This window comes from Melanotaenia boesemani, chromosome 11, assembly GCF_017639745.1.
Source record: "Melanotaenia boesemani isolate fMelBoe1 chromosome 11, fMelBoe1.pri, whole genome shotgun sequence".
Classification (NCBI taxonomy): Eukaryota; Metazoa; Chordata; class Actinopteri; order Atheriniformes; family Melanotaeniidae; genus Melanotaenia; species Melanotaenia boesemani.
Window position 1 is genome coordinate 32,349,409 of NC_055692.1, and position 27,812 is coordinate 32,377,220.

General features: G+C 38.3%; 1 protein-coding gene across 4 annotated transcripts in view; it reads left to right on the forward strand.

Annotated features, from left to right (window-relative positions):
- The window catches only part of sh3glb2a (SH3-domain GRB2-like endophilin B2a), a 48,332-nt gene extending 22,444 nt beyond the window's left edge, over nucleotides 1-25,888 (forward strand). For all 4 annotated transcript variants that reach the window (XM_041998759.1, XM_041998761.1, XM_041998760.1 and 1 more), the window contains 6 exons: nucleotides 2,937-2,999; nucleotides 7,351-7,374; nucleotides 7,662-7,751; nucleotides 14,284-14,384; nucleotides 20,553-20,754; nucleotides 24,211-25,888. In XM_041998759.1, the coding sequence (XP_041854693.1) occupies nucleotides 2,937-2,999; nucleotides 7,351-7,374; nucleotides 7,662-7,751; nucleotides 14,284-14,384; nucleotides 20,553-20,754; nucleotides 24,211-24,318 (588 nt within the window). In that variant the 3' untranslated portion in view covers nucleotides 24,319-25,888. The remainder of the gene's footprint in view (nucleotides 1-2,936; nucleotides 3,000-7,350; nucleotides 7,375-7,661; nucleotides 7,752-14,283; nucleotides 14,385-20,552; nucleotides 20,755-24,210) is intronic.
- Nucleotides 25,889-27,812: the final 1,924 nt, after the last annotated feature.

Genomic DNA, 27,812 nt, shown 5'->3' on the forward strand with positions numbered 1-27,812 from the left:
CCCCTGCTACTGTTAATTAATTAAGCTTATATTGTCACCCTAAAAGTCCGCCAGCAGGTGGCAGTGGAGTACCAGGATTCTTTCTAAAACGTGGCCTGATTTTTTATTAAGATGAATTTAGAGGACAAAAAAGATCTGATTCGAGTGTTGGTTTAGTCCCAGAATCTTCAGGCCTGTCCAAAGCATATGCCTGAAATCCTAAAAGATTGCACATATTTGTGTATGAATGAGCCTCTTTTTCAGTTTTTTCTTTAAATTTATTTTCCCTCATGTGCATGTGTTCATCTGTTCATCTGTTGTTGAAAAGAAAAAGTCTGACTTTTCTAAGAATGTTTAAATTTCACTACAATGACAAAGTAATTTGGCAGACTGACAATATGAACAGTCATGAACAGTCATTACCTCCACTTACGTATTACAAGTTATTTATTGGAACATCAATGAAAGAAAAACATCAGGTGACCAGGTTTTACCAGGTCATGAAAAAAATTAGGACATCCCAATTATTATATCAAATCAGATATCAAATATGTTTTTCGATTCCCTTCCCTAGCGAGTTGTGGGGGTGATCAGGGTGCAAAGATACACAGGCAGAATTTATTAAACGACAGACAGCAGCTTAGCGGCCAGTAGCAAGATGGAAAGCGAGATTCACAAAGCAGCTACGCCACAGAGCGTCTTTGAGGGGGAAGACTTTCCCTCCTGAATTCCCTCAGCTACACAAGAACCAGGTGGTCCTGAACTGTATCAGTCTGAGCCGTTAGCGCTGTTACGCTGGCCTGTCAGCAGCTCCAGCAGCTCTGGAAAGCTGTGAAGACTCGCAGCAGAAGTGCTGCTGCAAAGTTGCTGCTGCCATGGTTTGAACTCGCTGTCAGTCACCAGATGAGGTAAAAAATATAGTCCGGTGTTACTTTTACACCCCTCAAATGCAGAATTATGTCCCACTCCAGCAATATTTTCTGAAAAGCTTCATAAAAGTCCAAAAAGTCTGAAACTAGTTAATCTACATCAGATAACAAGTTCACATCCATACACAGTGGTCGTGGCTTCTATAGCTGCAAGGCAAAGATGCAAAGACTTGGGTATGAGTGTTCAGGAAATGAGATTAACTTTAAAGGTCAGCAATAAAACCTTAAAATCTATTGGAAAACAAACAGGAAGCCAGTAAAGTGATGCCAAGACATACAAGTTATGTGTTTACGCTTTTTTATATTTTTTTATATTAATGTTAAATGACAAGCTTCAGTTTTTTCAACAATTTGTGGCTTATGCAGACATGACTTATGCAGACATGGGCAGACATGACATTACGGTAGCAAAGCATGAATCATTTTCACCAAGTCTCCAAGTATTGAATTACTCTGATCTGGAAAAGCTAGCCTGTACAACAACTTCTCCATCTTAAAAGAGCTGCTGAAAATTACTGCATTGCTGACAGCAGAACTAATATATGCAGCCAAAGAGCCAGCAACGCTGCTGTCAAGTGGATTTAAACTGGTAAAACATCAGTTCTGTTTTGTTTTATTTAAACTTAGCAAGTTTGACTTAAGCTCATTTTATTTCATTTTTCTTTCTTTCTTTTTTTTTTTTTTACTATTGTTGATTATTGTTAATTGTGTATAAACAGCACTTTGGAAACTTGTCTTTGTTTTAAAATGTCCTTTATTAATAATGTGGATTGGATTAAGTCAGGATTTTATCCTTTAATACACATTGTTGCAAATTTGCTACAAACCTCTATTTTATTTTATTTTATATTATTTTATTTTATTTTATTTTATTTTATACAAGCAAAAGGACTATTGGAAGATGAATAATCCCCAAACAGAGAGAAAAACTCATCATAGATGAAATCTATTAAAACCAAGTCAAGATAAATCTCTCTTCATGCGTGAAAAGTGCACCAAGCTACAGTATCTCACAGAAGTGGGGACACCCTTCACATTTTTTGTTAATATTTCATTATATCTTTTCATGGGACAACACTATGGAAACGTTTAGTTTTTATAATTTGGTGTTCTGTATATCAAAGTTTCATTTCTATAGTGTTTTCCCATGAAAAGATATAATGAAATATTTGCAAAAATGCGAGGGGAGTACTCACTTCTGTGAGACACTGTAAATGGACAAAAGAGGCATTAAGCCATTTAAGTGGAAATAACAGTCTGAAAGTTTTCCTCACCAGCATATTTTTTTTTCTTTTGTTTTTATAAATTTACATTTTAAAGAAAGAATTTGAAGTATTTTCTTCAGTTTCATTTATTTGAATCTCCCAGTATTGTTAAAATAAATATTAATATTAATATTTTTTCTAGTTAATGTTAAATATCCATTCTTTCAGATGTGTTAAAATAAAACAAACACACAGGCTTTGAAAGGATGTCCTGATTTTTCTTGTCTGTGGGTAATTATAACCTCAGGTAAACAGCAACTCATGACATTTTCCACTGTTATCCTTTATTTAAGCAACACTACTGTTGCTTACATCTGAAATATGTGTAATGTGTCATGTCTTGTTGATTTTACTGACAATTTTTCAAGACCCAGGAACTGTTTTGAAATGTAAAATCTTTCAATAAAAAGAGTTTCCTTTCATCAGATTAAATGTGCATAATAAAACCTCTGTTTACTCTTTTTGTACTAATTATATCACAGATGTCCCATAAACAATGATTATTCAGCTCAGTGAAAAAGCTGTTGAAGTACCAGTTTCACTGATGCTGGAGGGGTTGTTTGCAAACAGTTGTGCGGCATTACCTCCCCACTCCTTTCATTTAACAATGCAGACACACCTAATGTGAAAATACGTTGGTAACTGTTACTGCCACCCACCTCTCCACCTCCTTATATTTAAACTAAATTGCACAATTTTTTTTTTACATATTTATAGATTTGATTAATTGATTTGTATATTTGAAAAACTTTGTTTCTTGTAGATGGTCCCAGATTTCCAGGAAACCAGACCTCGCAACTATGTGCTTTCTGCCAGTGCTTCTGCGGTAAGGAGGACATTTTGCTTCAAAGTGCCGATAAAAATAGAGAGTTCACATCTCTTAGAAGTAATCTGAACTATTTATATTCTATACACACAAAGGTTATTTTATGATCTAAATTTCCCTCCAAAGGGAAGAAGCTTATAATTATAAAGGAAAAATATAATAAAAATGTTTTTATGATCCATAAGAAGGCCTTCATGATATATGAGTATAAACAATATGTATTATAAGTAGCTGTGAAGTTGCACTCCATTATCATGAAATGGGTGTGCACATTTGAGAAGCAGGTGGTTACGAGCTGAAAGTTTGCATACCAGACATCTTGTGTCATATCTGCTGTTATGTTGCCCTGCTGAAATGTAGTCACAACAAAGATAAAAGGTGGATGTTGCACATTAACTTGTTTTAACTGTTTATTACACTTTGAATGAATGCTTTAGTTCAAACATCTATGAGTAACACAAGAAAGTAAAATGAAAAAAAAGACAAAACAAATGATAACAGTCAAAACAAAAAGAATTATAGTAATATGAATAAAAATAAATAATTATATGAATCCAACATGTCCGGAGCATAAGGTTATTTACCCTACCCCTTCTCCACTACTCAGTTAACAGTCAGCCTCCCCAAACATACATATACATGATATACATTTTTTATGTTATAAATTATACATTGTACATTTACAAAAAGTGGAAAATAAACAGATTAATTAAACAAATACATGAATCAGTTATGAAATAAATTCTGTCTATCTATATATCTATATATATATATATATAGATATATATATATATCTATATATATATGATATACATAAAATAGATAGATTTTAATCGATTCAAATTAAATAAATCCAGTATCAATTCACTGACATTGATTTTTTTATTTTTTTTGTAATTTCCTGTAACGTGTCCCTACTCTTGTGTGGGAGGTTTGGCTAGATAAGATAGAATAGAATTAAGGCACAGGTGTCAAGTGCAATATAAAGGGCTGCAGTGGTCTCTTTAAGTACATAATTCAATATGCAGTAATATGGCCTTGTGTTTCATGTTCGCTGTTACTTAGCACCCCTGAGCACAGTATCACAGTATCTTGGGCTTCTGAAGGACACTGTCCCTTTAAATGTTGGGCTTCCTGTTTTTGGGTTGAACTCAACGGGCGGCTGTGGTGTTTTGTTGTGGTTGTGGAGCTTGAATAAACGACATGCAGTTGCATTGCATTGCAAGTGAGAAATTGCCTGCTCACATTTTTATTGCAATTTACACAGGACACATGAGTAACAAGTACTCCTCCATGATATGGATTCCCAAAAAGCGGAAGTCCTCCCCCCTCTCCACACAGTCCCTGCTGGTGAACAGTGGTAGAATGTCTGTTTTTTCCTCCTAAAGTCTATGATCAGCTCCTTGGTCTTTGATATGTTAATGAGTCATCATAGCTTACAGCCTGGATTATTCGTATTTGTCCAATTCCTTGATGTTCCTGATGACCCAGAAGTTTGGTGTCCCATTTAGTTTAATGAATACTTTACAGTTTGATGTCCATGCGTGTGAATTTTTTCCTGTTTTTTCCTGAGTCATGCTTTTCAGGCGATATCGACATTTAATTTGGTCAAATGCTCATAGATTACTACGTTTGATCCTTTCAGTTTCCTGATTTTAACAGTGCGGTTTTGTGTTTTCTGTTGAAAAATCTTATGGTGATGGTTTGTTGCTGTTATCTCTCCGGGACAGTGGGTGGCATGCAGTCTTTTTTGTAGGAAGGATTGTAGGAAGGCAGCCACCTGTTGCTCTGCCGAGCTTACCTCCTTCTCACCGAGCTCCCCCTGTTGTCACTGGTCACCGCCTGGGCTTATGATCAGAGTTTAATAGAGAGCCTGGTCCTGGTCATCAGGTACATCAGACACCAGTCCTTCTCTGGATCCGGAGAGCCCTCACCTCCTCCACCAGGTCCATGATGAATTTCTGCTGCAGTTTCACATCCGAGATCTCCTCAGACAGAGATTCCGTAGACCTGATACTGCTGTCGCCTGGCTTGGCTGTCAGTGCTTTCTTCGAACTCATTTTGCTAGGTGACGCGAGGTAGCGTCCGTGGCACTGTACACCCGGTAGCTAACAGAAAGGCTATAGCTAACAGAAAGGAACTTTACCATCTGGAGAATATCCCCCCACTCTTTGCCAGATTGACCAGATTACATTAAAAACTTGCCTTAAAACCTGTTTCCTGCATAAAGAATGCTGTTTTTTCCAACTACTCCTGGCTAATTAAATCCAGGTTATAAAGAAACGATGTACTCAAACACTGAACCAAATATGCTGAGTGTGTTATTAGACAGCTGTAATTAACTTAATCTCAGGGTGCCACAGAATACTTGCTCAGGAATGCAGACCTGTGACTTCATTCATCAAAGATTAACAAAATTATTTACATATTGTGAAAGCACAACAGTGGTAAGTTGTTTTCAGGTGAAAGGGAAATTTTGGAGAACTTTGTACTGTGTAAACCTCCTCTGCAGTTGTAAAAACAAATTAAAAAATAGAAACCATATGGAAACAGATTCAAAAGTCTGTTGTTTAGAAACATAGAAACCAGTCATATTAGTCTGTGGCAGAAAGGCTTGCCAGAACCAACAATGAGAAATAACAGAGGCAGCTTGTAATGCGGAGTCAAACAAAGGATACTTAGAGTAAATTTTTGACTTACTTTGCTGACTGTACAAATTGTTGTTGTTCCTCCTCCTCTCTCCTGCGTCATTCCTGAAAGACTTAAACATTTATACGCTGTTGGTTTGTAGTGAGGAGGACTTTGGTGTTGTTTAAGCAGGGTCACCGATTAGTGAAGCTTGTTATGAACATAAACAGAAAACCTTGTTCTTGTTCTCGAGGGTTACAAGAACAAGAAAAAAATGTCGTCTTGGCTCAGTTATTTTATCTACGCAAGAAACTTCGTACACAGCAAAGTAGGGCTGCTCGATTATGTCAAAAATGATAATCACGATTATTTTGATTGAAATTGAGAGCTTGATTATTTAACACAATTATTCATTTTTCACTTATCTATCGATCGATTGAGTGAGCGAGAAAGAGAGAGGGACGTGTGACTTGTTGTCTGTGGTAATGCAGACTAGTTTCTTTCCACCCAGGTCCCACGTAGCTGCTGTTTGTCTCAGACCAGCAACGTTGTTCTGCCCGGTGTGATCTGGGAAAAATTAGTCTGGAGACATTTCGTTTTCATGTTAAAATCAGCATCAATGAAACGTAGCATGACATTTATATACGGCTCTATGGTGCGGCTTGACCACAGGTCCGTAGCGGTGGCGAAACATTGGACTGTAGCCACGTCCTTCACACCACCCTCACCACACTTATACAGGCCAGAGAGAGACACTCAGCTAAAATGGAGATAACAGGAAAATCAAGTCTAATTTATTTATACAGCACATTTAAAAACAACCTCAGTTGACCAAAGTGCTGTAAAAAACAAAACAGATAAAATGCCAAGGCCATCATCAAAATAAAATAAACCAATGTATCTCATAAAACAAAACACAAGAATAAAATGATATTAAATTAAAATAACATAAAACATATAAGAACATAAATACAGTAAAAACTCAATTAAAATGCTCAAGCTGGAGGAAAAGCCAGTAAGAAAAGGTGTGTTTTTTGTAATGATTTAAAATGCTCAATGCTCTGTACTGATCTGACATTAAAAGGGAGAATGTTCCAGAGTCTGGGAGCAGCGACAGAAAAAGCTTCACTTCCGTTGTGCTATTAAGACTTTTAAATACAAGTAATACAATCTTAAACTGGTTCCTCCAGTGAAGCCCGCACCGTGATAGGCTCACGTCATTTTCTCCCTATCAGAAGACAAGTGGCCGAGTTCTGAACTATTTGTAAACGACGGCGCAGCGACTGGTCAATCCCAAAATACACAGAGTTAATAATAATAAATAATAATCCAAACAGCAGGTGAGGAGAGATGCAACACGTTCTGCTAGGTACTCAGAACCAAAAACCAAAAACAATTCATGTGTCTTCAATGCCTTAACAGACGTTTTTATTTTTTTATACCTTTTTTTAAATTGTAATAAATCACAAGGTATAAAGAAACATCTAATACTCCCTTTAGACTATATGAAAGCTGTATGCCTCTGATCAACAGAAAACTGGCAATTTAGCCAGAATAAAACAGACATGAGCTGCAACCATGTTTTAATCATTTCATTTGGCCTTTAACCAACACATTAGCCATGAAATCGTGCAGAATGAATGTAACATTTTCTGCATTAATATGATTAGAAACCGTTAAAACTTAACTTTCTCTTCTCCTGCTCTTTGTTTTGGCCTTCTAGCTCTGGACTGAGGAAGTTGAAAAAGTGAGTATGGACATTTCTTTCTAACTTTAACTCTTTAACTCAATTTTGGAAATATGGGCTCATGTGTGAACATGTGGTGTATTTCTGGAGCAGATCTAATAAGCACTGACCGGTGATTATGGTTATGGAGACCAAATAATCTTACATGTCCCGACCTAAATCAAATAAATCATAGGAGGTTATGTAAAACTCTATCAGCTATCTTTATTGCTTTAGATTATGACTTTGAATGTGCCAAGGGTTCACAGGGGTGATGAAATATTTTTGTTCTGTTCGGATCGTTTCAGGCTGAGCAGGAGCTCCGACTGGCCCAGACGGAGTTCGATCGGCAAGCAGAAGTTACACGGTTGCTTTTGGAAGGCATCAGTAGTACACACGTATGTCAACTGTGCACACACTTTGTGTCACTCAAAACCTTTCCATTAATCCCAAAAAGAAGAAAAAAGTTTCACCGTCAAACGCATTAACATGATTTAAGCAGCTGTAAAAGTGAATGATCAGTTTTCAAATTCACAATTTTCAGTGATGCTTAGTTTGAATAGTTTTAAAGCAACTCAGAGCGTCATGAACAATATTTTTAACTACATAACTGTGTGTCTTCTGCGACAAAAATCCATTTAAGCACAACTACAACCTCCTTTTGTAAAAGTTAACCTCTTTAACATCAAGCTGCAGCATTTCAATGTTCATATGCTGATGGTCAAGGATTAAATGTATCAAGTGGCAAACCACATACAGACAATCAAATTCTGATAAATATTTAGTGTAAACAGGATTAAATATATTTTATTTATTCATATGCATAGAACATCATCTCACTAATTGCCTACGTAGCTGATAATATTTGTCAAAGTGATAAAAAGTGATAAAACCGCCGTTGGCTGTACAAAGTTAATTGACTGATAAAACTTGTGATTTGGTTCAAAGATTTTCTTGTTATCAAGTGTTTGTTGAGCAGTGATTAGAGACATACAATGCAGAATTATCCTAAGTAAACAACTGTTAAAGAAATAGAGGAAACAACTGTGAGACCAGGCGAGGGAGCTGTTGAACTTTCTGTACGTACCGACACAACAAACCTGCACTCTGCACATAAAACAGCTTCAGAAACAAACAAAAAAGAATTATGGTTCAAATAACTTCACTGTTTAATATTTTTCGTCTGTTTTTGTCTGTTCATTTAGCAACACTAACCTCAATCCAGTTTCATGGAAAAGGAAAAGCTTTTGGATTTGTATTGTTTAGACTTTCATATGCTCTATAACCTTTTTGTTTATATTGTACATATCCTACGGGATATAAAGCATTAAAAAAGTCCTTCAGATGACGGGAAAATGGACCCTACTGTTGTTCAAATGTTTAGTCTCCTCCTCCTCCTTCTAAGCTCTTTGAGGCCAAATATGACCCCCTAAACACCCATGAAAAGTTGTGAAATTTGGCACACACATCAAGCCCGGTAAAAATTGCCATATTCTAAGGTCCGCATACACTTCAATGCAAAACTGGCTCAACAGCGCCACCTAGACACCAAAAAAATCCCTAAATGAATGGGGTCCCGAACGTCTACTTCGACGTAGGAAGACGAAACTCGGCACACACATTTAACACCCTGAGTCAAGCAAAAAAGTCAATGGGGAACACCTGTTGCCATGGCAACGGGGTGCCCGCCATCTTGGCATGTACGTCCATTTTTTCCCCATTTTTTTTCACTTTACACACATCGTATTTGAATGAACTAGTCTGAGGGCATTCGTGCGAGTGACTCCAAACTTGGTGGGAAGCTTCCTGACAAGTTGGGGACCAAACGCTATTCAAATCTTTCTAATAGGAAAAAGGGTATTACCATGGCAACTGACGGAAAAAAGCCTTCTCGCCATGAAACACGGTTTGCATATCTCCATAGAAATACATGGGATCTGCACCAAAGTTGACAGTGTTCATACTTGTTGGGTCCCTAACACATTACAACACCTGTTGCCATGGCAACATAGCATGTTAACTAGCATGTTAGCATGCCAGCAAAAAATGCTAACTAGGTATATCAATATTTCAGATTCTCAGCTGGACTTTTTACCATGTTACATACCATGTTAGCAGGTTACCTTACATGCTAGGAAAAGGTGTATGACACGGGTGCCGGGGTTTCTTTATTTGTGTACATGTATAAATAATTTGGATCGCCACAGTTTGTGTGTTTAACTTTGGAAAATGTGATGAAAATTTGTTTAATTTTCATATGACATAATTTCAACACCTTTATGAGTCATTATTGCCCATCGACCTGTAGCGATTTAGCGTCATTAAACATTAAAGAAGTTTAATAAAATTATTCATTTTAATAATTTCATAAAATTCTGGATTAGTCCAAATATTTTATACCTATAGAGTACTAAATTAATTAATTTAATAAATTAATTAATTCAAGCAAGTCAAATCAGTCAATTATCAATTAATCAGTCTCAGGACACTAATAACGTGAATTCTTAAGTCGAAGGGACCCATAACATGGCTCAAAGGAGGAGTTAACAAAAACCAGACCAGTTTAGGATAAATATGAAATATTTACTAGTCTAATCAGGCATAAATGAAAAGGAAATATTTACAAAGGATTTCATGGGAAAATGAATCCAACATTGTAAAATGCAGAATATGATGTTCAAACCAGAATCTTATTTCAATGTAATGTGTCAGAATGAATGAAATGTTTGCAAGCAATGAAACAAAAGTTAATTAACCTGCTGTTTTAATTAAACTAAGGTTTAGGACTGAAAAAGGATCTGTGAATCCTAAAAGAAAAGGAGGGAAAACTGAATCTCATCTGTTTAAAGCTGGAGGTTTAACTAAGATGTAGAATTGCTAAGGTCACTGTCAGACAACCAACCATTCCTTGAGCAGACAAGCGGAGAATCGATCTGAGCAGGACTCGTCCGGTTCTGTTTGGATCGAGCCGATTTACGACCGTGGTGGTGACTCTCCCGGGCAAATGAGGAAGTTGGCAAAGGTGGATTGGATCCCGAACGACTCCCAAGAAGGCCAGAAGATGTGCCACATGGTGGTCCGAAGGTTTGGATCAGGCAGCTCTGCGGATGCGGACTCTCCCGCGGCTCGGCTGCTGGTATCGATGATGGACAGTCAATGGTTTGCAGTGGTAGGCAGGAGAGAACAGTCCAGCTTTGGATCAGTCCAAAAAAGACTCTGTAGAACTGGTTCTGAAGCTTTGGTCTGCCTGCGTTAACCAGTTATCCAAACTAAAGATCAAAATCTAGGATCAATATTAAAAGTCCAAAAGATAAAATATAACTAAAGAAAAGCGAAGTATTAGCTGGAAAAAGGAATGAACTACGGAGTCAATCAGTCCAGAAAACTAAATCAATCTTGCATCTTGAATGCAGGCCTAAAACTTTAGTATCTGTAGTGATGTTCTTCACATCACTTAACTTAATTTTCTGGCAGCATCTGTCTCTCTCGTTTGTGTTCAGACGTAGTGTCCTAACTCTGGACAAGAGCCATGTCTGACAAGGATGTACAACTTCAGGGGAAGTTGAAGAACAGACGGACCAACCCCAACTCAAATTGAAGCGAGAACTTGAAGAAGAACTTGAAGAAGAAAACCAAACTCTTTGTTCTGAGCTCAAAAAGTGTTAGTTTGATGACCCGCCCCATGAAAGGATGTGGGACCATTATCTTGACCAGAAACAGTCTTGTGGGCTGGTTTTGGGTCAGATAGCAGATGTAGGGCTGGTCTGATCATTTTGTAAAGAGTATCAAATTAAACATTTTTGTGAATATATCTGCATGTCCAAGTTATTAACCTCTTACGATGCAGACGTACCGGTCCCGGTTCCTGACTACTAATCAACAACATTGCAGCCATGTATGCAAGCCCCTCCGTCATGAATGCCCACAATATAAACATCAAATGAAAGCTCAAAGTCTCGTCTTTCTGATGATATAAACCATTTTGACATGCAACAACCACAGCGGTTTAAATGTTTCTTTCCTTACCTTTGAGGGCTCTCTATACTTCAAACATGAATATATCCCATCAAGATTGGTCTCATTCTGTCCGTACAGGTTAAAAGAGGACAAAAAAAAATTTTTTTCTGTGTGTTCTAAAGTGTATAACTTTTTATCAGTGATTCTGATTGCTGTGGGTGAAACTAGAGAGTGTTACCTTTACAAAGAGCCCAAGCCTTTACAGTCCAGAGGGTTCAATAACAGCAGTAATTCTAAATGAAACATCATCAAAATCATCAGTGAATCATTGAATAGACAATAAAATAGTAAATAGGTTATATCTCAAACAAACACATTAATAAAGTTTCAGATCACAAATTAATCCAGCTTGTTGATTAAACTTTGTACAAAATGATAAGGATTGTATGCATGTGCATGGTATCAAAACGAAATACATATGTATGTATATGTGTATATTTAACTTAACCTTCTAAAATAATGAGTAGAATATTTTACTACTTCATACAAAGTCTTTGTCCTTTCTGTGTTGGGACACAGAGAAACATTAAATCGCTTTGTTACCTTCTTTGGTATGTAAGATAAACGTTTCTTGGTGTGTCCAGATGTCCTGGCCCATTAGAGCTGAAAGCTGCAGGAAAGGGGGGTTTCTTTATCAGCTGAAGAAAAACACAGGTTTAGAAAGAAACAGTTTTGCTGGGCTATTCCGGGGCGGGCTGGGCGGGGGTTCTGGGCTCTGGTGCCCGGGGGTGGTCCTCCTCCCTCCGGGGTGGTGGGGTCCATGTGTGCCGGGGGTCTGGGCCTGCCTGGATGTGCTGCCATGGTGTGGGTTGGTGCATGCCCTGGTGTCTGGTTGACGCCCTGGGACCCAGGGTATGGCCCGGGGGCAGGGGGGGGTGTAGGGGTTTGAAGGAGGGCTGAGTGGGATTCGGGGGATTATAGGGGGAGGTGCTGGGGTGTGAGACAGGGATGCCTGTATGTTGTGTGTGTGTGTATGTACTTTGGATGATGTTTGTGTGGATGTGGGGGTATGTTTGTGTGCGTGTGTATGCGTGCGTTAGGATGAGTGGGGATGTGTCTGGGAAGTGAGAGTCGGAGGGTTGGATGCTGTGTGAGTGTTTATATTGTGTGGGTTGGGCTGAGAGGGCATATATGAGTTAGGATGAGCGGGAGTGTGCAAGGAAACAGGTGTGTGCATGTGTTTCTGTGTGTGGTTGGGGCGGGGTTAAGTGCACTGGGGGGGGGGGGGGGGGGGGGGGGGCTGTAGAGTGCTGAACAAATTTGCTCTGCCAAGGGGAGGCCTATGGGTAAGGCTCCTCTTGATAATGTGATTAATTTATTTATTTATTTACTTTGAATCACGGAATCTATGTAATCTTGCTGGACCGGAGGGGACAGAAAAAGATGGAAAATAGCAAAAAGAGCAAAAGGGAAAGAAGAAAGGAGACAAAAAGATCACAGACAGAAGGCAACGACCCTTCAATCCACACCATCACCAGACAACAAACAACAAACTGTTACGCCTGTACATGAACACACCAGAAAATTTCCTACAACTTTTACAAAGGCAGAAACATACACACAGAAAAAAAACTAGTCATTATGAGTTTTTAAATAATAACCAAATCAGAAAGACATAACAGTGACCAGATACTAACTCACAGGAAAAAATTAAAAAAAAATAATTTTCACTTAGTATTAAAACTCACTGGACAACCCAAGTCATAAGTCTGAGTCAGACTCCCACTTTGGGAGTGAGAGAGACCGTTTGTCTGTAAGGATGAAAATCCTCAAAAATGTTTAATTCAGTCAGGATTAAACAAAAGTTCCAATTTTTATTTTGAAGATGCTGGAATCCACTACAGACCTTTATAAACTTTTAGCTTAAGGTGTGCAGATCATGGAAATATGAAGCACTTAAGCATACTACGAGTAGGCACAGGTGGATCATTTCTATTGTAGTTTTTGAAGGGTTAAGATCCTTTTTTTAATAATCTCACATATCTGCTGTAATCGTCATCCCTGTAACTGACCCTGACTGACTGAAGAGTGACAATGTCTCCCACCCAAAAAAAAAAAGTTTATTATCGCATTGCTCTAAGATTTGTTCACTAGAGTTTTAATCAGAGCTCTGATGGACACAGTTTCATTGTCTTAATAGTTAAAAAATATTGTTTCAGTTACTCAGAACCAAAATCCTGAGAAATATTTATTGCTTAAAATCACATGAGGCAGTGCTGGCTTGTGCCAGGGCTCAGCATTGATTTAAGCCCCGCTGATATCACAAGTGATTTGTGTTTTTTCTTTTTTATTTTTTTTTATTTAACCTTTATTTAACCAGGTAAAAAAATGTTTGAGAACTAGTTCTCATTTACAAACATGACCTGGCCAAGAGGCCCCAGCAGGAATAAATAACGTACATACATATAAACAGACAACTGTGCATACACAGGACCACAATGCAACAATACAAAAAAAAAAAAAAACTTAATAAGCACATGTATTATACAGAAATAGGTTAATTACTTTATGATCTCTCATCAGAGTTGTGATCCTGGACTCTGCAGAGCAAGTTTAATTATTAAATACCACACTCAGTTCAGGTGATACTCGAGTACACTGATTGATTGAGATAATGTCAGTCTTGGTTTAAATTCTTGTCAGAGTGATACTAAACTCCTAAAATGCATTGCACATTATATTTGGAATGTAATCTGATGTGCAGAGATTTTTTTGTGCAGTTTGAAGTAATTCATTGGAAAACAAACCACTCTTATTTTTTACGGTTTCAAATTAGGGTTTTTCTGTTTGTTCAGGGTCATTAAAAAAAAGATAAAAATCAAATGCTGTTGGAACAAAACATTGTTGCTGAGCGGTTGTCCTGATTTAAACTGAAACCATTTTAAACAGTAACTAGTGTTTTGTTATTTTTAGGTAAATCACTTGAGGTGTCTGCATGAGTTTGTGGAGGCCCAAGCAGCATATTACAAGCAGTGTCATCTCCATATGCAAGAACTCCAGAAAGAGCTGGGAAGGTGAGTCAGATGGGAGAAAGACTGAGCTTCACTGGAACAGTCTTTCTTTTTGTGGGAATAGAGATCTCATTTCCTTCTGTGTATACAAGCTGCAGTAGAGAGAAGGAGTTTCTGGTTTCAGGATGTCCAAGTTCAAGACCTGGTTAATGTTGCTTAACAAGTTATTATAGCGGAAATACCACACACATAATAACAGCAATCAAAGAGAATCACAACACCTGGAAAAAAACCATTGAATGGCTTGTTCTTCTTGTTTTGCCTCATTTGTCGAGTTTCAGAGGCGTTGTCGGCCCATGCATGGGCACTTTAACAAGCACAGATATTTCTTTGTGTTTACACATATCATGCAGATCTAAACAAATATTTTGAAGTCTGTGGACAATGAGCAGTTATCTACACACTCCAGATAGTGTTACAGAGAGACTTTGTGCCATTTATTTATTGGTTTGACATCAGGATATGCACCAGTCTCCCTTATATTGACAGATAAGCTTTTTTAACAGGACTTTTTCCAAGTCTGCACATGAACGTACTCTTACCTACTGACAGTATTAAAGAAAGCAAGAATGCCATGAACTACTGAAGTCTCTACTACAAAATCCAACACAGAAACTGCTGCTATGTGAGGCCAGATCAGACATTTAATTACCGACCTGAATTTGCCTTTAATCTCTAATTTCCTTGAAAAAGTAGTTTTCAAACAACTAGCTGCTCTTTACAGGATAATGGTCTGTTTAAAGAATTTTAGTCTGCACTTAGAGCACATCACAATACTGAACCCTGAGTCAGATATGGTGTTCTACGAGGCTTCCTTTGGCAACATCATCAAACCTATACTAAGTTTTATTTATCGATGAAACCTGAGTCAAGAAATCAGTTACTTGAATTAGAGACTTGTCTTGAAGACACTTCTGAACTCTAGTAGATTTTCACACTTTGGCACTGCCTAACTAAGACTAATTTATTGTCCATCTTGCATCCTGTCTCTTCTCTGAACTCTGTCCAGCCAGTAAAAGTCAGTCCATTTTTGACTCTGGTCTTTTACTCTGTCACTTTCTTTCTTTTCTTCTCTTCCACCATAATGTCCTCTTTCTTTTCTTTGATGAATCAGTCAAATGCAGGTTCAAAACAGCCATCCAGTTGATATCCAGTTATTGGTGTGTGACGTGGTGCCATTGTTAAGGACGTAGTAATGTCATTAGATCTGTACTAAACACAGGGAAAGTCATGGGGCTGAATTAACATGATGTAAAAAATAAGCTATTGGAAAGGTCTGTGATCATGAGTTCATCATGCAGAGAATAATTAATTAAAAATATACACTGTAAACATTAGGAGCCCAGATGGAACCTTTATCAATACCATGATTGGGTAATGGACATGAATAGGGCTTTGCCCTATGGGTGTGTTGAGCTCTAAATAAGACAGGACTGTAGAGCGAATGGAGGCTCTGTCCCCCAGACCACGAAAATGCAAATGTGGTGTACAATTGCTGTACTGTGATATAACCTGATAAATAAACCAAGGGGGACTTCTTCGTCTGCCGCTGAATCTTTTTTCTAAGAAGATTTTTAGTTTCTCCACAGCACGGTATATTTACTATACTGTTGTAAAGTGATGCGCTGAGGTGGAAAAGTAGTGAAATGTGGTTTCTCAGCCTTGGGATGCTGCAGGACAGCGACTGCTCCAGGGATGTCAGTGTGCCATCAAAACAGGTTAGAAGAACAAAGTTTAAATGATCTTCTTTTAGGGGCAGTGAAAACTGAAGCATTGATCAGAGATTCTTTATCAAAGCGTGTACTTTCTTTGGATGACATCACATTAGGGCTGGGCAATTAATCGAATTTTAATCGCAATTACTATCTGGGTTTTCAACGGTCATAAAAATGAAATGGTCCGATTATTTTTTGTCCTTCGATTTGTGCTGTTTTCAAATTGAGCGCAGCTGTCATTGCAGCGCTTTGCTGCAGACTCCTCCCACTGCTGCAGACTCCTCCCACAGCCCCGACCGCGAAAATCGCTGCTCTCCTCCAGCCAAGCGACAGGCGACAGTGCATGTAAAATGTTGCGTTCGTGCACGCAGACGTGCACACGGGGGCTTGCGACGCAACACAAAAAAATAGAAAAATGTTTTGTGAGTCGCAACTAAAATATCCACCAGCTCCCAGAGTCACAGAGAGACAAACGTTATAAACAAAGAGAACTTTTTTCTCAATTAACACAGTGAACAATCCGGGATTTAAGAAACTCATCAACACTTTGGACAAACGGCATCACTGCCATCTCACCACCATGTTAGTGGACTGTCTCTTTCTTCCCTGTATGATGAGTGTAGTGAGGATGTTGTGAAAGACGTGGTGACAGTCCGATGTTTCGCCACCGCTACGGACCTGTGGTAAAGCCGCACCAGAGCCGTATAGAAATGTCGCGCTACATTTTATTGATGCGGATTTCAACGTCATAACGAAATGTCTCCAGACTATTTTTTTTTCCAGATCACACCAGGCGGAACATAGCTGCTGGTTTGAGACAAACAATAGCTATGGGGACCTGGTGGAAAGAAACTAGTCGGCATTACCACAGTAAATGTCCCCCCCATCTATAATTGTGCTAAATAATCGAGATCTCAATTTCAATCAAAATAATCGTGATTATCATTTTTCCCATAATTGAGCAGCCCCACATCACATCAGCATCGAGTGCTACTCTGAGGAACCTCAGGATCATCTTTGAGCAGAACATTTATTTTCTTCCACCTATTAAACAGCGACTACAGCAGCTTTTATTTCTGTCTCAAAGTGATGCTGGAAAACTTTGCATGTGTCTCTTCCAGGCTTCATTACTGCAACATCATTTTAGCTAATTGTCCAAATACTTGTGTGACACTTAAGACCCAAAGTTTGAGAGTTCTGGTCTAAAATCAAGATGGAAAGCAAAATGTTTAGTTTTCAGGCACATCTTCTGTAAAGTAAAGTTCATAGTGTCTATATTTCTCTATAGCTGATGTATTTCTTATGTTATCACTTAGTTTTGTCATAAGCCTACATGGCATGTTTTGACTATAGTCTTCGTCAGAGGTGTCACTGGATGGTGTGTGACGTGTACAAATCGGCTGATATTCATTGAGGCGGCGCCGACCTGCCAATACGGCTCATCCGAACGACAGGTCAATGCTGAAAAAGAAACTGAATAAAGACAAACACGATCAAGAAAAGAACAGGCACTACAGGAAAACATGAAATCAGCAAGAACGGACCACTGCAAACAGGAAAATCACATCATTTACTGAGAAAAGGCCAAAGTCATCTGCACTAGCACCGGCGTTGGATCATGGAAGCAGTGGTGATCAGAAAGCCAACCCACACAGCCATGAACCGGGATGAGGGGGCTTTCTTGCTTTCCCACACCTGGAGCAACATCCTCCTCCAATGGCAAGCCATCAGCAGGAAGCGGCATCCACCCGTCGTTCAGATTAACCACTCTGGCGGGTCGGCGCCGCCTCAGTGAACGTCATGTGTACACGCTACACCTCTGACGAAGACAGAAGACTACCATCAGCCATATTCTTATAATCATTCAAGTTTTTTTACGTTTGTTTTCCTTATTTCAAGTCACAATGAGTTAGTTTTGACTAAAATAAATGAGCTTAACAAAAAAACAATAAATCATATTTGAGCTGAATTATTTCCTGAGAAATTAGTGAATCAGTACAAGGTTATAAAGATGTTATTACCATGTCCGCTGTCTCATGCTCTCAGCTGTGATGAGGATGTGTGAGTATGACGTATTGTTTGCATGTTTCATGTGTGGTAATGTTTTTCTCTCTGTGTGTTTTACTCTATACCACATATTTACTCACTGTCTGAAGCTTCCTGGAGAGATTCAATCAAATTTAGGATTGCTCTTATTACTTAAAAAACTTCTCATTCAGCCCATCACAAAGGCAGCAGAGCACAAAATGTTGATAAAGCTGCAGGGGGCTCTGACATCTTGCATGACAGGCCGCTGTCCTTGCTGACTTTCAGTCAATTGCAAATCATAAAATGACCACACCCCTCTGCACATTGACGTGGACTTGGTCTTTAAAGCCCATTTCTGCTCGGCAGAAGACGGATACACAGAGGGACAGTTTCATACGTCTTCTGTCGACTACGCGCATAATTTGGTCCGTTTCCAGGGAGCTTAGCTATCCGTCACTTGAGGCAGAAGATGGAACAATACCAGAAATCACAGGGTCAGTGCTGAGCAGAATAGCTGACATTCAACTAGCAAAAGAACAAACCAGAGAAGAAGAAGAGGCTCGGGAAGGGAACAAAAAAGCAGAAGAAGAATGAAGATGAGGACCATAGATATATACACGTAGATGTCGCTTCTGACGCTGCTGTCCATGGAACGATGCGTCAACGCGGCCGCCATCTTGGGCCCGGGAAGCCGCATCAGCTTACTACATTAGTCAACCAAGGCAGAGGTTTATCAACTATTAAAATCGCCATAAGTCGCTAAATGTTCAACCAATTTTCAATTGCTTTGGTTTACTATAAATGTCACACATATTTACAATGCAACAGATTAATTTTTTTTATTTATATCATACACTTACACATACTCAGACACAAACCCACTTGCATACTGAATTTTATTCTGCAATACTCAGAAATAATAATGGTGATGCACATATATGGAGTTATATTTGTGTTTTTATTATGAATAATATGAAATATAAATAAAGGAATGAGTTAAAAACAAACTTTGCAACGATGGTCAGGAAACTTAAAAATGGATGGTATCACGTCTTCCTTCAAACCAGTTGACTGTCCAATCCTGTCAAAGTCCTCTGGGTTAAAATGACGGCTGCAGACAACTGAACAGTCCTTCAGCACAAAGTCTCTCCTCCTGAATGCTGCTACACATGCTACCTCCTACACACAAAACAATTTCATCTGGACATTGCTCAGTTCTCTATTCTCATGTAGCTACAGTTCAGTTACATAACTTACGTGGGCAGTTAAAGTTCATGTTGGTGCCGTGAAACTGATTTAAAAGATAATGTTGGAATGACATGACCTACTTAGCACAATTATATGAAGTGGCTGATTGCCAAATTTCACTTTAACCATGTCACTGATGTCTTACTAACAAAAGCATTTTTTGCTTTCTTCTCCTGACATATCCGGTTTCATTTATGTTAGCTTAAGAGATGCAGAGAATTCAACAAGTTCATAACAGTTAAATAATATAAAACCACTTGTGAAATGTTTCCTTGTTCCCGTGTTTCTTTCACAGGAACATCCGTATGCAGCACAAAAGTCTGGCATTTTTGTTTCAGACGCACAGTCTGACTGATCTGACGGGGTCTGACAGAAACCCCGGCCCAAGATGGCGGCCGTGTTGACGTGCCCGACAAGCCTGAATGCGGCATCTAAATGTATATATCTATGGATGAACACAGCAATTAAAGAAATTGTGCAGGTTTTGACGAAAGGATATGCTCGTGTTTAGGGCGTGTTGGGGTTGGAAAAATTGTCATACCGGTCCATTAGCGCTGCCAAATGGTGTCTGAAACTGATGTCGACTCACAGGAATGAACTCTGAACTTAGCACTGCCCACTAGTGGAGGAATTGAGTTGACTTAACAAGATGCATGGAAGTATGAGGAGGGCAACATACATAATGGAGCATAAACAGGCCTTTACCAGGGCTGTTACGTTAACTACAAGCAGTGTCATCTCCAAATCCAAGAACTCCAAAAAGAGCTCTTACGTTAAGCTGATTTAAGTTGCTTTCTGCCATTTTGGTACCAAGCACGGTGCAATCTCATGAAATTTATCAACCTCCATCTTTTTCACTCCTAATTTCACCAAAGTTTGTTTGAAAATGAAACTCTTTGGATGTGTGTGTTCAGTTTGTGTCTCCTTGTAATAAAACAGTCATTTGTTTGGCTGTTTTAGCTTTGCGCATCTATTGTGGAGCATATTATACCAGAGATTAGGTGGCTGAAATACATATTTTTATTACACTTCATGTTAAGTGCTTGAGTTTAAACTGGAAGTGTTGTGCATACGTTGACTTCTGGGTTTGGGATTGGTTTTGCTGACAGTGTGTTATTTTTTTGGATGGATGGTATTTCAGACAGTATTTTCTGTGTAATGTCTGCCCTCTGGCCCTCAGGCTTCCCAATGCTTTTGCATTGAACTCCACTCACTCCATGGCGGCTCCCGGCTCTGCATCAGATGACATTAGCAGCCCAGTGGAGACGGATACCCTGAAGATCGAAGAAGTTCAAGCACCAGCTACAGGAACCCGCAAAGCCAAAGTTCTTTATGACTACGATGCTGCTGACTCCAGTGAGCTTTCCCTACTAGCTGATGAGGTGAGGTTTCATCATCCACTGTTTGATCTGAAATCTTGTAAATTCTTTAGTCTAGAAAGGAAAATGACTCACAGGCCATTTTTAAATTTGAGGCAATTGCCTCAGTTACTTTGCATAACTTTTTCTGATGACACTGGAGCAGTAGTTATGTAATTGGACAAAAGTGTTTGTAGTACTCCCGCTTTGAATTTATCAGCATTGTTGTAGGTCTTTAGATCTACACGCACGTGGATATTAAAAGATTCATACACAGAAGGGTTGAGATAGCTGTCTTGTATACAGTCCTGTGCTTTAGTTCAGCTATTTCTCAAGCAGCCAGTTGGATTTTATGCAGGTAAATATGTACCAAAATGCACAAGCTTTGATTTGATGTAAAAACTTGTGAATACAAATTTAAAAAAAAAAAAAAAATCTGAACTTTTATGTCAAAATTTTCTGCTGCAGAGAAAAACTCAGACATATGTAAGAACTGAGTTTGAAGAAACATAAACTTCCCACACTGTATTCTACAAGTTTTCACATCAAATCTACAAGCTTGTGCATTTTGGCACTTTTTTACCTTCATAGGTTTCTTAACTTTTTTAACTTCACTTTTATTTATTTATTTATTTTTTTCCACATTTCTATCATTGTAATCTGAATAAATGGCCCCTGTCTTGGCTCGATCAGGAGAAAATTAAAAATGAAAACAATCTGTAGGGAATAAATAACTGTAAGTAAGCATCTACAAAAGGAGTTTCTACCAACACTGGAGATCTGAACAACTCCAGGGGTCTTAGGGGCTTGCACAAGTCAACAACTTTTAATATATCTACATAATTTTGAGACAAGAGTATCTCCCAATATCTCAAAGCCAAATACTGAAAACTAAACCAATTTTTTTGTAAAATCATCTAGTTAATTCAGATTTTTTTAATTGTCCAGATTTGTTTTAAATAACCAAAAATTAATATAATTCAAAGAAAACAAACTTTATTTTAACATACTCATTAATTATAGGTTTAAAAGTCATGTTATTTGATCTTATGGGTTTCTACTTAATTTAAGCTTTAATTATCAAACATCTGTTTCCATTCACTGTTTCTTTGGACACTCAATGAACTTGTTCCTCATTTCAAATTGTATTTATGCAGAAAAGACGTGATTACTTTCTGTCATTAGAATTCTTGCCATGCTCTGCTTTTTAATTATTCAATTATGTAACGAAAAGACAGAACAGGTCAGACATTTAGGGTGATAGTGTTGAAATTAATAGCAGTCAGACTGTAGCATTAGGAGGAAAAGGTCACCAGACATGTCTTCCTGTGACTCACCTGTTGCCACCCACAGAGTGGAAGTGAATGTCATGTGGGCAGTAAAGATGAGTCCCGTCCTTCGTTTTAAACCTTGTTAAATGCTGTATAACAGAAACCATCTGCAGTATAATTTGAGATAACTTCAGTTTGAAAAAAAAGGTATAAGCTTGAACAAAAATTTTAATTGAAGCCTTTTGAAAGACTGAAATTCCACTGCACTGAATATAGCTGTGGTCAGCAGTTTGGTTTCATCCAACACAGATGTTCAGGCACGGTTGAACTTTTCATGATTTCATAGAAATCTTCTTTTTTTCAGCTGAATAATTGTCTAAGTAACTAACAAGTTTAAACTAGGATATTTAAGTCCTTTTCTTGGGTGAATGAATAGATTTCGGTTCATTTTGCGTGGTTCTTGCCAGTATTCTGATTTGAAGGAAATTCCTCACATTTAGGTGTAGTTTATCCCCAAAGTTAACATTCCTTATGCCCAGGGTCTGTTTCTAAACAAAGCTCATTGAGAATTAAAGTTGAATTGTTTAGGAGTGGTCCTCTCTGGTTCATTGCTCAAAGCAGCATCAACTGATAGTGAAAAAAATCCAGAAATTACCAGTGTGTTGTTACATTTATCATCAGTAAAAATACAAAGCATTGCAGTTCAGTTAAGGTGGAGTCACACCAGTCCTTCTGATTTAAAGCCTAGTTTTTTTGCTGGGAAATTCCTGTTTGTTTGGGCAGGCATGAATGTGCAAATGAAATCTGTTGTAAACCCTGGTCTGCTTAAAAACACTCGTTTCGTTCCTCTTCAAGTGAACTAACAGGAAGTGGACTACGGTATTGGGTAAACGCAACTAAAACGTGTAGGACAGCTGAGGGAAATGGCTTGTGGTCAGTGATGAAGTGAAAATGATGTAAAAGCTCTGAAAGAAATACGATTTGATGCAGATTCATGTTTTGTTCTATGTGGTAAATAAAAGGAAGTTGGTCTGCCGTAGATTTACAGTAGATAAACATGTTTTCTTGTTCGTAGTTTGTTTCATCCACTAATTCTTCTCAGACCAGAAGAATGTTGCAACCCCCAGTTAAACCAAGTTTCAATATAGTTTAAATTCAATTATAATCCATTAAAACAAATCCAGTATATAATCTGCATTAATCCAGTTTAAAATAGCACTGTCCATATAAGCCAGTTCATAGAAAGAAATTGCCTTGCTAAGGGGGCAGAAATGTAAAGAAAAACCTTCGTCAGAATCAGACTCCGGAAGCCTCAAACATCTGCCTCAACCACTTGGACCGGGAGGGGGTCAACAAGCATCATAACTATAGGCCAGAAATACCTACTGAGAAACAGAAATGAAGGAAAACAACAGAATTTTTATACATGGAGAGTAAAGAGAGGATCATGGGACGTCCCCCAGCAGCCCAAGTCTATGGCAACATAATTAAGGTTCATCAAGCCAGTCCCAACTATAAACGTCATCGAAAAGGAAAGTTTGAAGCCTGCCCTAAAAGTAGATAAAACGTCTCCTTCCTGAAGCCAGACTGGGAGCTGGTTCCACAGAGAGGGGGCTCCCATTCTACTTTTAAACTCCAAGGACCCTCGATGCGGCATCTTGGATCAGCTGGAGGTTTTCCTGGACGTATTTGGGAGAGTAGCGTAGCAGAGTTGCACTAATGCTCTTTATTTTAGCCATATTTTGTAGATGAAAGATGAAGTACGAAGACGTGTTTAATGAGTCACAGAACAGATCCTGGTCCAAAATAACTCTTAAGGTTCATTTTATTCTAGTTGAGTACTTTTAATATTTTGTGTATTCACTGTTTGGAAATTGTTTATATAACTCTGGTACATCTGTAAGAGTATGAGCAGTTGAGTGACATCAGCCAAGTATCGGTTGGCTGTGATGCACTCTGTCATTTAGAGGAAAATGAAACCTACAGGCTTGGCGAAAACGAAACGTCGATCCTCTAAAACTTTATATACAATAGGTGTCGCATGAATGGAATGAAAACTGTTAATGGTTTCATACCAAGGCTAACTCTACATACACAGGTAGAGGTGATACCAGCGCACCATTTAACTGTGAAACAATCTTTTTTCCTTTGAACTGCTTTTGTTCATCTCTATTCTGACGCTAAAGTATTCCTGCCTTCTGCATTCCAGCTGATTACCGTTTACACAGTGCCGGGAATGGACTCTGACTGGCTGATTGGAGAGCGAGGAAACCTGAAAGGAAAAGTGCCAGTCACATACCTGGAGCTTCTCAGTTAGAGGACACACATGTGCATGTGCATGAGTGTGAGCGGGCACAACTGAAGCCACGAGGATATTTATTTTTATTTAACAGAATTTCACTCTTACACTAACATGTAACCTTCAGTAACACTCCTCCACATTATACATTAAGAAAAGATGACACTGAAATGTGCTCATAAAACGGTTAAGATGGAGACATTGTTACAGTGAGGAGGAAATCCATTATTATTATTATTATTATTATTATCATTATTATTATTATTATCATTATTATTATGTATTTTTTCTGTTTTTTGTCCTCCATTCCAAATGTTCCTTCCAAACTTGATCTTTTCTTTGTTTTCCCTTCATGCTCTTATGTTTGCGGTTGTTCATAAGCTCTCTACTAAAATCTGATGGAGATTTAAGAATTTTATTTGCTCATATTTTTTCCTGTGTCAACATTGGACATTCAGGCTTGATTTTGGCTGCAGAATTTCATGCTTCTTGTTTGAAGTGATGTTGAAACCTGAAAAAGAAGAAGTGAAAAAGGAATGTGGTCACTTTTTTTTGTGTTGACGTATTAATCTTGTTATTAGCAGAGTTAAACGCACGTTTGGCCTTTAAAATCCTGGGGAAAAAAAATAAGTTTGTAACTGCTTTTTAGTTTTAAGGCATAAACATGTGCAGATATTTCCTCTTTCTGTGAACCAAGATTACATAAACAGCACAGCAGTCCTTTCATTAACCCTACAAATGCGTAACACGTGAAACATTTTTGCTTACACTGAAGATTTCACGCACAGTGTGAAACGGCAAAAACAACTCCTCATGGATGGAAGAAGATTTGCCTTAACAGCAGTTTGAAGTGAATGTAAAACTTGTCATCTTTGTAATTTAACATGAATTGAAATGGATCTATTTGTCTTTTTCATTTCTTTTTGTCTTTGATTCCCACATGTTTGCTTTGCACCACAGATAAAGTGTAGAGGAGCATAAATACCTGCAGCAAAATACACATGAACCCATCCTAACTGCCTTAAGACGATGGGAAAGAACCGATCAGACCATCAGAATGTGCTTTTCACAATACTGACTTATTGACCACAGCAGCCAGCATGCAATTCTGTAAATTACACCAGTGTTTAGTTGTTCTTTTTTATTGTCTGCTCTTCAGTGTTTATTTATTTATTTATTTACAGTGTTGCCTGTATGTTTGTTTACACATGAAGTGTCTTCACTCTTAGTGCTGCATGTGCTACAAGCTAGTAGCCCGTCCTGCTGGAAGTGTGTGTGAGAAAGTGAGTTTATGAAGTAATTAAATCTGGTTGTGTGAGATCTCAACAAACCAGTGAGCTCTCTCACATCCAGTGTGTATATGCACTGTTTATTTACACAGCTTAGTGTGATGGGTTTTTGTGAAATAAACATTTTAAGGCTATTTTACCTCCTTGTGTCCTGCTTTCCTCTCTTGTGTTCCCCTTTAGTATTTGTTTTGGCACTATTGTACTATATTTTATATCAGTTTGTTATAAGGTTTTGCCTGTTCCTGCCTTCTGACAGACCAAAATGTGTGGGGTTTAATAAAGTCTGTTGTTTATTTGAATATGCCTCTTTTTTTTTTTTACACTTGCTAACTCTAACCCTCAAACTTTTTTTCAGCATTGTATCCAGTGTTGGTGAATCTGTCAGCCAGTAACCTCAAACCAACGGGTCCACAATGTTTACTAAAAATAGGGCTATTTCCTGTCCAACCAATAAACATAGTTTAGAGCTGCAAAGCCTGACTCTTAAAAATAACTAACTAAACTGCTATCATTTTATCGCTTCTTTTGCTGTAACAAAAGAAAATGCCAAACATGAACACCATCAGAGTTCACACACCAACACAACAGCGCTGCACTCATAAATGACTGAATCTGCTGAAGGTGATTCAGATTTCCCAGATGTTAACTTTAATGGTCCTGGCCTGGAGAGACACATGTCTCTAATTCTCTGAATAATTTCACATTTGTTTTTTAAGAGAAGCATAGATGCTACAGTATTTTATGGAATGATTCTTTTGTGGATTCTGCTTTCGTGAATAATCTTAACCCTTTAACCCTTTAAAGCCATATGTTTTATATCTAATCCATACTGTGTCTGAGACCTTTTGTGTCACTTTACGGTAAAAACCTTTGCTGACACAGTCTGATTCTTGTCTTCTGGCCCCTGGTAGATACCTTTTGCACAAAAATAATTTTGACAGGGTAAGTAAACTTTTTTTTTTTTTACATTTTGTTAAAGATTTAAAAAATATTTTTAAAAAATATTTAAAAACATTTAAAAAACATTTAAAAATTTAAAAATATTTTTTAAAAAAAATCATTTTCTCCCTTTTATCTTGGTGCAGGCTTTATGTTTGCACTGTTCCTTCCCACAGAAGTTTTAAAAGAGCTTTTTTGACAGTCATCAGCTTGGTATTTTCAGCTGATGATGTGTTTATCCTGGAAATGTCTTTCAGTGTCACATTTTTTTGTTGCTCGCCAAATTCTTTGCACAAATCAAACATCATTTTCAGTGAAGGTTAATTAACCTGTCCCTGCATAATTACACTTTATTTTTCCTCTAGAGCTGCCTTTATAAAAATAAATATAATTAAAGCTGCAAGCGGCATCCATCGGGTCCGAGCGGCCTGGACCCCGCCACCCGTCCCATACACCTTTTCCTAGTATGGTAGGTAACCTGGTAACATGGAAGGTAACATGACAAAACACCCAGCTGAAAATCTGAAATGTTGATATACCTAGTTAGCATTTTTTGCTTGCATGCTAATTCTGCTAGCTAACATGCTATGTTGCCATGACAACAGGTGTTGTAATCTGTTAAGGACCCAACAAGTATGAATACTGTCGACTTTGGTGCAGTTCCCATGTATTTCCATGGAGATATGAGCAAACCGTGTTTCATGGCAAGAAGGCTTTTTCTGTCGGTTGCCACGGTAACACGGTTTCTCCTATTAGAAAGATTTGAGGAGCGTTTGGTCCCCAACTTGTCAGGAAGCTTCCCACTAAGTTTGGAGTCAGTCGCACGAATCCCCTCAGACTAGTTCGTTCAAATGGCAGTGAAATCCAAGATGGCGGCCACCCCGTTGCCATGGCAACAGGTGTTTGCTTGACTTATTTGCTGGACTTGGGGTGTCACCAGTAGCAATACTGTCAAGTTTGGTGCAGATCCCATGTATTTCTATGGAGATATGAGCAAACCGTGTTTCATGGCGAGAAGGCTTTTTCTGTCGGTTGCCACGGTAACACGCTTTCTGCTATTAGAAAGATTTGAGGAGCGTTTGGTCCCCAACTTGTCAGGAAGCTTCCCACCAAGTTTGGAGTCAATCGCACGAATCCCCTCAGACTAGTTCGTTCAAATACGATGTGTGTAAAGTGCAAAAAATGTCAAAAAAATGGCCGCACGCGCCAAGATGGCGGGCACCCCGTTGCCATGGCAACAGATGTTCAATTGAGTTTTTGGGTTGACTCGGGGTGGTAGACGTG